The sequence below is a fragment of the Filicampus tigris genome, chromosome 19 (assembly GCF_054856515.1).
Source record: "Filicampus tigris isolate MCC_2025a chromosome 19, RoL_Ftig_1.0, whole genome shotgun sequence".
Taxonomy (NCBI): Eukaryota; Metazoa; Chordata; class Actinopteri; order Syngnathiformes; family Syngnathidae; genus Filicampus; species Filicampus tigris.
The window spans coordinates 7,976,130-7,989,340 of record NC_141235.1 but is presented as its reverse complement, the minus strand read 5'-3'; the positions used below and the strand labels follow the sequence as shown (position 1 = coordinate 7,989,340).

At 39.5% G+C, this 13,211-nt stretch overlaps 3 protein-coding genes and 1 non-coding gene across 7 annotated transcripts; 2 read left to right on the top strand and 2 right to left on the bottom strand.

Annotated features, from left to right (window-relative positions):
• Window positions 1–81: 81 nt before the first annotated feature.
• Window positions 82–4,099, bottom strand: pdap1a (pdgfa associated protein 1a). Its single transcript, XM_086017347.1, has 6 exons — window positions 3,898–4,099; window positions 2,776–2,858; window positions 2,619–2,693; window positions 2,416–2,540; window positions 1,253–1,404; window positions 82–1,149 (listed from the first exon to the last, which is right to left on the bottom strand). The coding sequence occupies exons 1-6, from the start codon at window positions 3,908–3,910 to the stop codon at window positions 1,121–1,123; spliced, it is 477 nt and encodes a 158-aa protein (XP_085873473.1). The 5' UTR covers window positions 3,911–4,099; the 3' UTR covers window positions 82–1,120.
• Window positions 4,100–4,570: 471 nt separating this feature from the next.
• Window positions 4,571–6,133, bottom strand: cby1 (chibby 1, beta catenin antagonist). 4 transcript variants are annotated; one of them, XM_086017348.1, is made up of 5 exons: window positions 6,037–6,133; window positions 5,700–5,798; window positions 5,502–5,607; window positions 5,247–5,359; window positions 4,571–5,156 (listed from the first exon to the last, which is right to left on the bottom strand). In XM_086017348.1, exons 1-5 carry the CDS (start codon window positions 6,040–6,042, stop codon window positions 5,088–5,090), a joined length of 393 nt encoding a protein of 130 aa, XP_085873474.1. In that variant the 5' UTR covers window positions 6,043–6,133; the 3' UTR covers window positions 4,571–5,087. The 4 variants fall into 4 exon arrangements, with proteins under 4 accessions (XP_085873474.1, XP_085873477.1, XP_085873476.1 ...); XM_086017351.1 differs by having other exon boundaries at window positions 6,045–6,128; XM_086017350.1 differs by having other exon boundaries at window positions 5,953–6,099.
• Window positions 6,134–6,478: 345 nt separating this feature from the next.
• trnar-ccu (transfer RNA arginine (anticodon CCU)) lies at window positions 6,479–6,551 on the top strand. Its single transcript has one exon. It is a non-coding gene; the product is annotated as a tRNA-Arg (tRNA).
• On the top strand, window positions 6,535–13,181 carry plbd1b (phospholipase B domain containing 1b). Its single transcript, XM_086016860.1, has 11 exons — window positions 6,535–6,752; window positions 7,064–7,286; window positions 7,576–7,659; window positions 7,874–8,015; window positions 8,087–8,230; window positions 8,548–8,686; window positions 9,643–9,843; window positions 9,938–10,078; window positions 10,376–10,561; window positions 10,948–11,054; window positions 11,187–13,181. The coding sequence occupies exons 1-11, from the start codon at window positions 6,686–6,688 to the stop codon at window positions 11,361–11,363; spliced, it is 1,611 nt and encodes a 536-aa protein (XP_085872986.1). The 5' UTR covers window positions 6,535–6,685; the 3' UTR covers window positions 11,364–13,181.
• Window positions 13,182–13,211: the final 30 nt, after the last annotated feature.

Below are 13,211 nucleotides of genomic sequence, written 5' to 3'. Positions count from 1 at the left end.
TGTATAGATTTTTAAAACCTGTTGGGCAGGTGACTAAACAACAACTCAACACATGGGGCATCGATACAAAACAAATGTCGATTCATGAATCAATTTCTTTATTAAATGACTTCAAACACTTGAGGGAAAAGTCAAGGAACTCGTTTCTGTTTCATTTTGTTGTTCTTTTTCCTAAAAACAGTTGGTGGCTTGGTTCTTTTATATGACTGTGTGATTTGTTATTATTGTAACCTGAAACATGCCGGAACAGCCTGAATTTTACAATCACCAAATAATTAATGTTCACAGTGGATATTTTGCTTGTCAAACGAGAAGATACAAACGAGGGAAGTCTTCTTGAGTAAAGAATTTTGAAATGCTGTAAAAAAACAAACAAACAAATATAAAACCTAATGACAGGTAAAATGACAGTGAAGTGGTCTTTTGTAAACAATGGAGAAAAAAAAAAGGCAAAAGAAACAATCACAGGATCCCAGCAGAACCGCACCAAGGCCACTTTGATGCAAGGCTTCCGAAGACGGTGTTATGGTTTTTATCTATTTAAAAAAAAAAAAAAAAAAAGTTAAACTAGTTGAGGCTTATCAAAAGGTAGTTCAAGTAATAGTCCTTCTGCTTTGAGGCATTACAAGAAACGTCCTCTTCATAAACTTGCCGTGTTGAGGAAATGAAAATTATTCCGAATTTGCCTCCCATCTCTCCGACTATTGCTGCATTCCGACAAAAACGAGTCGGGCAGAAGGAAAAGTTAAAGCATCTAAGACCCCCTTCGTGTCGGCTCCCTGCTGTTTTGAGTCCCGACAACATTTTGTAAAAACAAAATGAATCGCAAAAGGAATGAAAATGATTAGCAGCCTTAAGAATTAAGATGAATTAAGAGTTAAGAGTGAGTGTAAGCAGTGCAAGCGGAGGGATCCCAAAATGTCGCATTTCTCTTCTTCTCTCGATGATTTCACCTGTTTTTTGGACTGTGTGGAGCACGTCGCCCCTCTGCTGTTTCGTGAAGGACTTGGATGGAGCTCGGGGGCAGCCATGTCATGTCCTGACGCTATGCAAATGTGTTCCCTCGCCACTGTCCGTCCCTCTGAGACCGATGTGCATGTTGAAGTTGTTGGGGAGGTGACTAACGCTTTGCTTTGGCCTCCTCGGCATCTTTAACAAGCAAACGAGAGTTGACATTTTATCAGTGTGAACATCTAATAAAGAAATCCGCATTCTGGATGTTGGATAAATGAGTTTTTATAAGCCTCCTCACCTTTCCTGAGTTCATCTCTCTTCTTGGCAGCTTCCTCCCTCTGTTTCTTGATAATAGCAAGTCTGGCCAGGTCAGCTCTCGCCTGCTCCGTCTTCCCCTCAAGATGAAGCTTCATGTAGCGTTCCTTGGACTTCTGTTTCTCGATCTCCTCCCTGGCGGACGCCATAATGTCAACAACTCACTGCGAGGTTACCAACAGCACGCAATGAGGTCAGAATACGTCGACATGTGGCACAAGAGGCCATCCTCACTTCCTGTCTTTTGGGAGTGAAACGAGTACTGCAGTAATTCGAGTGTATTGGTTTAAAAAAAAAAAAAAAAAAAAAAAAAACACGGAATTTCTTCTGCCTGGGGTAACCGTTTGTTTGGTGTGGTGCAACGTCGGGAAGTTAAGCCAGTTACATACTGTTGCCACCAAAATCATGTTCAATCGCTAATTGATGATGCAAAAAAAAAAAAAAAAAAAGCTGTCACTGAATGATGTGGTGCCAGTCGCCAGCGTTAGCAGCGAGCGCACGTTGGAAACTGGCAACAGAAGTCGGACTAATTTTCCAAGGCAGTTATTAAAGGCAAGGATTAAAATGAATACAGCAGGACTTCAAGTAACAGTTAGAAATACAGTACTGACTATTTAACCGGAGTTTTGGCAACACAGGTTTGTCATCTTGTAGTTTAGTAACCGTTTAATTCAACTGTGGTGACTCAGTCTGAACACTGGGTGGCAGTCTTGCAATGATGTTATTTATTTATTTAGTTTCAAATTACGTTTGGTTTATGTTGGCACTCTTGTTTTTTGTTTTTTTTCCTCAACAAACCATGACCTAACTTGTGTGTAAAATTGTGATATCCAGAGCAGGCCAATTCCTTGTGCTCATCTGAAAATTGCTTGTCAATATCAAGAAATGTATCACTTTGAATGAAAGGTTGACAGATTGATCATCTCATTGCGCTTCACTATCAATTTTAAAAGAGTCAAGATTATGGTAAAAGTGAAATAAGTTTAGAGTCATAACTTCATTGTGTGCAACTAACATCAGCCATCAGCGAATTTGGGGTGGCCTATTATTCAGTCGGCTGTACTTATTTTTATACTTAACCAAATCATCTCGCAGGCCATACATTTGACACCACTGAAATAGACATTTGTTTCAATTAAGACCCACCTCTCTCTGCGAGACAGCTCTCGAGGAGCTTCCACATCTACTTCGGTCACTTTCTTGCTTTTCTGAGAAATGCGGTTGGGATTCTCAATTTCTATTAGTCCTTCCACACCGCTCCTCTTCTTACACTGCATGCAAACACAGACATGTTAGCGACACAAGGATGAAAGCTGGCAGTCAACTAAAATAACAGCAGTGATGTTGACCTCAGACTCTTCCTCGCTGCTCGTCTCCTCTTCAGATTCAGAACCGCTCTCTTTCTCCACACCAGCATTTGCTTCCTGTTGGAGGGGAGGGGGAACAGTAGCACATTACACAGACAACTGCTGATAAAAAATACAATCTAATAATTTCTTAACTTACCGACTCTCTCTGGGCTTTCATTTGTCGGTCAATCTCCTCGGGATTGCTAAATTGCTTCCCTCGGCCCTTATGGCTCTTTTTCCCTGTGCCAGTTAATACATGCATGTCAATACAATAATAAAGGTAAGCAGGCATGTGAGAATAAGACTCCATTGAATGCATAATAGAACAGAAGAGTTAGGATAAACATGACACCAAGTCATTGGGTGTACATCGAAGTTATTATAGTGAACCCAAAAGCTACCAAAATTAACTAAAATTGAAAAAAAAAAATGTCAGAACTATAAATAAAACACCCTTTGCCTTTGTCGTCATCAATTAATTTCCTACATGAATTTTTAGGTTTATTTTACATTTACGGTATTAATTTCGGTATTACAATTCGGCTGGACAGTCGTTTGGGAATTGTAGTTTACTTTATTACACAATACTTATGACAACCTTTTAAGAAAATACTCTTTACACATACAAAAACTGAAACTAATAATAACACAACTTTAAAAAACTAACAAAACCACATTCTTAAAACGCATGGAAACAAACTGAATTTAAAAACAACTCAAAATGTAATAACTATAGAAAACAATAATCATTTCAACTCTGGTTTACATATTCACATGGCACAAAAGCGCTTATATAATGCAATGCAATGAGTAGCTATTCACGACTACACAAATATGCTATGATGCAGGCTAAAACAACAAACCTAACTGTGCACTATTTTAGGAAATATTGATCAGAGTACCTGCCAATAGCAGCTTCCGCCAAACAATTAACGTGTATGGTTATCAGCATATTTAAAAGGTTTCAGCTGTCAAACGAATAAATTGAATGACACACATGGCAACGTTAATGGCGGTAAACGATCATCGAAGATATTTGGTGGCGAAAACATTCCATTACGAAAACCAAAACCAAAAAAACAAAAAGCAGATAGCAAAGGACCAGTTCGTCAATTCGTATACATATTGGTGGTGTTTCCTGAATGACAGAGATTGCCAACATAGCCCCTGTAATAGCCGGTTAGCATGCTACAAGCTAAGCATGTGTAAAAGCTACCTCTGGACACTACGGTTAGCTTGCCTTAACTGTTGTTTACGACGCTTCAGCAATGACACTTACCACCTCTCGGCATGATGAAGTGGAACACCAACAATAATACAACTCGATATCGATGAGGAACGCGTAAAGTTTGGACGACGCGCCCTTAGAACGCAGTTAGAAGAAAGGCAGTTTGAACTTGATTAGTTGTCAGCTAATTTAGCTAAAGCGCTAAGCGAAAATGAGACGTGCACTAGTCTGCGCCTGCGCAGTCACTGACTGTTGACGTGACAGTCACACCCGCCAATAAGATTACTGATTTTTTCCGTTGGGAGGGGTTAGGAGCAACATAATGTGATTAATAATAAATAATAAAATATTGAAAAAAATAAATACATGTTTGATTAAATACTGGCTGGTGGATAAATAAATATTGAAATAATTTGATAAACACTGAAATAATTAAATAATTCATTACATTTTTTTTTAATTTCGGTACTTTTAGTTCTCCATAATATCCCGCGACCAAAGCTTATTTTCACCCCTTTTTTCATACCAATTTTACATGTCAGGCTGTTGATTTATGAGCAAATATGACGCTCTGTTTGGCTCATAATTTGTAAATCTTGTAAATAAACACCTGAGCAGTCACGGACCTCACCACACGTCACTACTACTATGCATATAGTCTTGTGTATTGATGTGCAAAATTAATTTTGAAGAAAAAAATGTGAAAGCATATCATGCACCATGGTAATATATTGGGGGCCTTTTTTCCAAATTTATTCTACTGATTATATAATCTCTCAAGGATATTTCAATACACATTAACAATAACAATTGAATCTATACAAAATACATCCATTAATTATTGTACAATATTTATTTGCTCCCAACATCGTTGGTCTTCAAAATGTGAAACAAAATCTGAATTTGTTACATAAATTGCTCATTGGTGTGTCTTGGACCAAAAATGTAATCCAATAGAATAAATCCAGTGATTTTCATTGTTCGAGATTTCACTTTGTGAAGATAAATTAAAAAAAAAAAAGATTTGCCAAACAGATGGATATTTAATATACAGCAGGTAATTAAAAAAATATCACAGCAATTTAAAAACATGGTATATATATACATACATACATATATATGTATATATATGTAAATATATATATATATATATATATATATATATATATCTATGAACAAAACACATTATACCACTTAAAAACTTCCTATGAGGAAGGCATTGCACCATGTTTGTCATTTCTTCAATGCTGAGACTTTATGTCCTCCACTTCTTTCTCCATCAGGTGGTACTCAACTGTCGATTCTGTGAGCTAGACAGTAAGATGATTACATGAAATTAAGAAGAATAAAATATATGAAGATGGGCTACGACATTTTATTACGCAGACCTCTGTTCTCACCATGTCAATCAGAATTTCTATCTTCAATTTTAGGATATTATTCTCCTCCTCCAGCTGCAAATTTCTCTTCTTAAGACGTTCTACTTCTCGGACAGATACATTTCCACCTGATTCTGATCATACAGAAAGAAGAAAATATATATTTTAATGGCACTCATTCCATTAATATGCAATCAAGGACTCCCTGTGCAGAAGAAGCAGCATTATAAAATTTACTGCACTGGCGTATTATGCAACAACAATGTTTGTAATCACCTGTTATCCACTGTCCATCCTCAAATTTCAAGGTATGCCCTCCAATGATCATTGAAGGAGATCCATACTCAAGGCCCAGCTCTATTTCTCGTGTTGAACGGTCCAACTAAAAGACATGCCATTGGTCTCTAACATCAGGTGCTACACATGCATGCACTTTATTGGAATTGTTCATGTTTTTTGGAGCAAAAAACCTACTGTGTGAAGGCTCGATAATGATGCTGATTTCCGCGGAGGAATTTTCTTCGGACTGAACGCTTTCCCAAATCGAGGGAGCTTCAGAGACATTTTGAGATCCTACATGAGAACCAACACATATCAACAAGATTGTTATTGTTAGAATGGTTTTAACGCCATCGCGTGTTTGTGGTTACCAGCAGGACGCTATGTAGCTAGCTAATGCTAGGTAGCTAACCGTTTCAAGCTTACTAGGATGCTTCTCATACCTGACCTTTAATTGATACTGTCGACTTGGTGTCAGATTGGTTTAGTAGTTGCAGGGGAGTCACTGAGTTTATATATTTATGATATTTACCTCCATACAGACAACTTTAGTGAAATCCCTAACGCCGCCGACTTCTGCATAAACAGTGCAGGCGTAGTACTGCGCAAGTGCGAATGTTCCATTCAAAAACAGGACTGTAAAAGTCCCCCCAAAATATGGACGCCTAAAGCCTTACTAACTTATAAGAACTGTTTGGCATTTAATATGCATGCATCTTTTTTTATGTTATTCTGTGGCGTTTTGGCTTGACATCCAAAGAGCTAGGCCCCTCTAAAGACGAGAAAATGGAACGTTCGACATTGTATCGCCCATGGTGATGGGATTTCCTCCCGCTTCATGAGTTTTTTTTAATCATCAATTATTCGATTTTATCAGGATATGAATTCATCATATTCATCTACTCTAAATGGTCAGCGCATTATATATAATATATAATATAATATAATTGCATCTGAGCACAGTTTACATATATGCCCCAGTGGCCTAATGGATAAGGCACTGGCCTCCTAAGCCAGGGATTGTGGGTTCGAGTCCCATCTGGGGTGGTGCTTATTTTTTTTCCTTCGGGATATTAGGGAAATGCCGACGCTCGTGAAATCGTCCTTACTCTTAACAACGACTGCACTAGGAATATTGACTTTGGGAAATACGAGACAACAGCAGGAAACTATCAGCAAAAATGGAGCAGCAGGGCATTAAACTGTGCATCCTGATGAACGCTTTATTTGCATCAGTGCACACTTGGCGTGAGTATTGGTATTTGTAGTTAGGACAAGTAAAATCAAAATTATTCTCTTAATTATACAAGCTAAGATTTACACAGGATATTTTCTGTTAAATTTACATATCTGAACTTGCATATTTTATACATACTTGCCTCAGTACTAAATGCACTATGTTTATTGTACTTCAGGAGCAAGACAGGTCAAGGAAGAAGAACACAGACACATGTTCTTTAAATAATTTAATGCCGGTGACAATGCTATAACAAATGTCCCATAATGTGTGTTATTCAACCTCAACCCTGTGACCCTGAACCATCCTCTGACAATGACAGACCTCCGTGAGGCCACCGTGTCCTGGGATGCTGCCCAGAAAAGGGTGATCCTAAAGGAGGGGGTGAAGGAGACAGAGGGTGGTGCTTATGGTTACTTCAATGATAGCCTGCAAATCACAGGATGGGGCATCTTGGAGATTTCCGCTGGTTACGGAGCCGTCCAACAGCCAGATGAGACTACATTTTTTCTGGCTGGGTACCTGGAAGGCTATCTCACTGCTGGGTGAGAGAATAGGATTAGTTTTTATGATGTAATCCTTCCAGTAAAATCCGAACAAGTTTTTAAATGCACTGAATATAAAGCATTTTAAAAAATACACTAATATACTGTAAATGTATTTTATTAAGAACAGGCTAACAATGATGGAACATTCCTATTTGTAAATCTAAATATATTGTTTTTTCATGTGTAAAATCACAGAATAATATTGCAAATAGTAATAAACAAAAAATGCAAATGTATACTTTTTTAAAAAAAAAAATTACATTTGTTATTCTTTTTTTCATTGCAGACAGATATTTAATCATTACTCCAACATGTACCCCCAGCTAATAAAAGATGAGAAGGTTCTGAATCCCTTGAAAAGGTTCTTAAGGTAAAATGTTCATATAAATTGACATTTATATAACAAAGTGATAGAATCTGATAACATTTTCTGGGATGCAAATTGTTGTCTATAGCTTTGACAGATTTTTTAGATAGAAACTACACTAGTTGTGTAATGTATGTAGTTTTGTACTTGAATGCCTAGCCGGCCCGTCTATTTAAATATCTTAGATTCTGAAATTTTACTGTTCTCTGATCCACAGCAAACAGGATCAATGGGCCAGAGAGCAAGTGACGCTAAGGCAGACAAGCGACCCCTTGTGGAGACATTTGGGACTGATCCTAGCCCAACTGGACGGCCTAATTGCTGGAGCTGCACAGTGGGCCAAATGCAAACACAAAGATGTGTGTAATGTGTTTAACATTGCTAATTATCACCGTATCATCGAACTCATCTCACTCTCCTCCCTTCCCAGCCCCTGTCTGCATTTGCTGTTCACTTTCTGAATGCTGTCGGTGACCTCCTGGACCTTGTCCCTGCGCTGACACCTCGCCCCGACTCTGCCGGGCCCACTGCTTTCAGGATGCCGGGAATGAGCCACTGCACGGCTCTCATAAAGGTCAGGCTAGGCTCGCTTGGCCCAAGCTGTGAGTGAACACAGGAATTCTCAATGTAGATCTGCCTTTGTTTTCTTTGTTGCACCTTCTGCCGGTTCCTCCTCTTGACAGTGTTCAAGGGGCCTCTTAAAAAGGGGATAGTCTCTCCTTTATCCATCTTTCATTCAGACAACAAAGACTGTGTGCACATGATGGTGAAGATAACTGTGATCCAAGGCAGGATAATGTTACCTTATGAGGAATATGATTGTTTTATTAAAGAAAAACGGGACTGGAATGCAAACAAGCACCATCCCACTGTCTCTTCTCTGTGTCCCAGGTGACATCTGGCTTTGAGAATCTGCTGTTGGGCCACTCCAGCTGGTACAATTATGCAGCCACCATGCGCATCTATAAACACTGGGACCTCAGGGTGTCACACGCGGCCACTGGAAAAATGTCATTCAGCAGCTACCCTGGTATACACTCTCCACAAAGATACATTCTGTACATATACACGTTTCTACTTTGTACCTAATAAAGATCACAATTCAACAAAGAAGTCTATCTGAGAGAATTCCGAATTCTGAGAGAATGTCTAAATCAACCATCTGAGAGTTGAACCAAATGCATTGTGAACCTTCCCCTCTTAAAGTAATTCCTCTGCTCTGGCATGCAATGTGTGCACATCAACATCCAATCTCAGCCACACTGTCTAGCGTTTTCCCTCAAAGTCAGTTCAGAGCTAGCTAAGTCATTTCATCAGCAAAGATTTCTCAGTGCCCAGGTCAGGAAAAATCCTCTTACAGGCTCTGTTGCTATTCGAATACAAGTTGTGCTATTTTTAGAGCGGGAAGGATGTGACTTCACTGTGTTACAATGAAGCGATTCCTTTCTTTCTTTATGACAACGTGAACTGTTTCAAATGCATAGCAGGTCAGGGCCAGCAGATTCAACCTTCCCTTTGCAATGGTAAACAACAGTGTTGTCATTTTTAACATACAATCATAATGACATACAATACAATCACAGAGCTAGGACTGTGTTTAACATACCAAGCTCAATCCTGCTTTGGAGCAGCACCAAATTGGTTGACAGCCAATCAGCCATGTGAGCCACTATGTTACCAATGGCTATGTTTTTCATCATACTTAGTCATAACTTAATTCATTATGATCATTCATTTTCTTTGCTGATAATCTGAGAGAGTTGCTTTTAATTGAAGCATGTGGCATACGGCGTATCCTTCCCTTAGAAAGGGTTTCTGTCTTCATCCTTGGCCTTTGCTAATTCCCTTCACAGGGTTTCATGGAAATTAGTTAAGATATAATTCTGTTTACAAAAAAAGACTGCGATATTGTTTTAAAAGTACTGCTGCAAATTGTCTGTAACCTCAGGCCCCATGTGACCACCGCATTTCCTCCTCATCCCACAGGCTTCCTTACATCTCTGGATGACTTCTACCTGCTCGGCAGCGGCTTGCTGCTGACTCAAACCTCGATCAGTGTCTTCAACGCCTCCTTGTTTTCTCAGCTCAGCCCTCACAGCCTGTTGGCCTGGCAGAGGGTGCGCCTGGCCAACAGCCTGGCGCATAGAGGCGAGCAGTGGGCGCAGATTTTCTCGAAATACAACTCAGGTCAGAATGAAAGTGATGGTTGCGATGAGGCTGAATTTTGCTCAGCAGAATGTTTATGCCGGGAAACAAAGTGGCATTTCTTCCTGTAATACAGGTACGTATAACAGCCAGTACATGGTGGTGGACCTGAGTAAGGTTTCGCCTGGACATAGCATCAGGACTGGAGCGCTGACTGTTGTGGAGCAGATCCCCGGGAAAGTTATCCACACCGACCAGACTCAAGCTTTGCGAGGAGGTGACACACAAACGTGCACATTTGTGATGATAATAGTCCGCCAGGCTGGTGGGTAGAGTAGCCAAAAATTATACTCAAGTGAGGGTACTTTTACCCTAGGATAATATGACTCAAATACAAGTTAAAAAATAGTCCTCCAAATAATTCCGTAATGCAGTAGTAACTATTAAAAACAATTCAAATCCTGAAGAACTGGAGAACAAAAACATTGAAGTCAAGTTACTTGAGAAAATGTAATGAAGTAAATGGAGCTTGTTCCAACCCACCTCTGCTGGTGCATTTGCTCCACCCTTGAAGGATACTGGCCATCCTACAACATTCCATTTCATGTTGACATCTACAACCTGAGTGGGTACGATGTGATGTGGAGGCGATACGGAGAAGACTTTTCCTACGACCTTTGTCCCAGAGCCAAAATCCTCCGCAGGGATCAGGCCAAAGTGTTTGACCTCAAGTCCCTCAAGCACATCATGCGATACAACAGTAGGTGCAATAATGCAATGTTTGATCTTGCTCAAAATGAACCTTTACTTGTCAAAACACAATAGGCTCTATTTTCGCGACTGGCGCTGAGGTGGTTTGCGCCGTTGTGGGCGTGAGCAAAGCTGACTCCATTGTCTGCAATCAAAGCTGCTCCTCTCATTCTCTTTAAATATGGCACATGCCATTTAACCAAATGTAACAATTTACACTCACGTTCACACCTATGGATCATTTGGAGTCCTCAATTGACTTAACATGCATGTTAAAATGTAGCAAACAGCTAAAATACCGTAGGTTGCAATAGGTTCATATCTTCATTATTTCAAATGGGAAATGAGAAAATAAATACAAAATAAATTGAAACTGGAACCAATTGTGTGTTTCAGACTACAAAAGAGATCCTTATGCCAAGGGCCATCCGTGTAAAACCATTTGTTGCCGTAACGACCTGCGGCTCAGGAGACCACGCCCCGGTGGTTGTTATGACACTAAGGTGAATCAATACGTTTTTGTGACCATCGATTGTGCTACTTCACTCCAAATGATGTTTTGGAGATTATGTTCCTCATCCTGTCTGCTGCATCCCTTTCACTCACCCCCTCCTCGCTCCTGTCTCATGACACAGGTGACTGACTACCAGATGGCTCTCCAGCTGGTCGCAGAGGCAATAAACGGCCCCACAACACAGGGGGGTCTGCGACCATTCTCATGGCACTCCTTTAACATCACCACCCACGAGGGCCTTCCCATCAAGTACAACTTTCCCTTTGTCACAATGAAACACGCTCTCCAGCGGCCCTAAACGAACCTGCCATCGCCTCTGTAATATTTGATCATTAATACATTGGAATAATGTGCCGTTTTGTCATGTTTTGTGCTAACATTTGCTAATTGGCATTCGACACAAAGTGGCGCGACACAGGCTGTTTGCAGATTGGGTTGAGCAGGTCTTTGGATACAGTGCAAAGTGTTATTCCCCAGAGGAGGGGCTGCTGACCTTTTCCTCCAGAACCACCGGCAAATGTTAATGTTTAACTCTCAGTGAAACCACTGGAGGGCTTGTTTGACACGGAGCGCTGATGCAACAGTGGCTTTTATTCCGATACCATTGGGCCTAGGTTTTTCCATTTATGTTTTCCCCAAACTATTGTGGTTGAATAATTCCTACATTTCACATTATGTAACCCAGAGTCTAAACATTGGACTCTATGAGAATCTTGATTGGGTTTTCCTTTTGCATCTGTATAACTTCTACCTGCTAGGCATGCAAGTAATTTGGTGAAGCCGAGATTAGAAAGTAACCAATTTTCTCCCCGTGAAAATGCCTAATGAGCAAGTGATTTGTAATTCCCGTTTGAGAGTAATCTTTGTAACAACAGGTTAGTGTAGCGCTCTTTAAGTGGATCCCAAAACACTATATTCTGCTTTTTACATTATCTTTCATCCAAATAACACAACTATATTACCATTATGACGTCAGACTGCATCCATTGCTATTTTGATCAGTAAAGTTTAGATAGTAGAGATTAGAGTTTATTTTTATTGTGTGGGGTACAGTCAATTAAATGCAGACCTATATGAATATGAACATTAAGGTGCAATTTTGAGAAACAATATTAAGAAATCATTGACATGTACAATACATTGGAGAGAATGTATAATGTTAAGGCACTGCAGGTGGATGAAACAAATGGTACAGACAAATTATGACTAATTGAGACTTGTAACACAATTTCAAATCAGTGACGGGTATGAAAAGAGTACAAAGTATGAAAAGCAACAATGACTATGCAGGCAATCAATGTACTTATGTTTTAGGATTTCAAGTAGTTCTCATAAGACAGCTGACTGTTTTACTTCTTGTACATAGTGTTTGCTGGTAGCCAACATGTAGTAATACTCTGATCCACTCATGAAGTGAATTTGTTTTTGACTTTGTTTGCATAGTACCATTGTTTCGTCTGCATGTTTCATTTTCACTTCCTGCTGAAGTTGAGCAAGATACTAAACAGTGAAAACCCAGTTGAGCAACATAGTAAAGGAGCTTTGAGAATGTACTGTACATTGAAGGACTGCCATGTACTCACACAGTTTATACAGAGTGACCCAAAAAAAAAAAACAGGCCCCAACTTTCAATAGACATAATGTCTTCAATTAAAAAAAACATTAAAGAATCAAATGCAACTTGAGGTATAACTAAATGATTGTGTTTCGAACATCACATTAAAACATTATACTCATTGTCATTTTCTTCTTCAGGAATCCATTTCAGATTTCAAAATGTCAAAATCCATATCAATCCTTTGGTATCAGTATATCGATACTCACATGCGACTCATTTGGTATCGATTCCTTAAACAAATACCGATACCAACTTTTTGACCCCAAAAAATGGGAGCATATGCATCATCTTCAACTGTTTTTGGTAGTTTACTTCACTACGCAATTGCGCAGAAACCCCGTACCTAATGGAAGATCGGACAGGTCCGTGTCACATGACCAGGAAACGAGATGCCAGGTGAGAGTCAATCACACGCGGTTTCATATCGAGCCGCCAATAAAGTTAGTGCAAGGTGCCCCTTGTGTGGTAAACATGTTGCATACTGCGGCATATATATTTTGTTTATTTTACCTTGGTTTTATTATGTA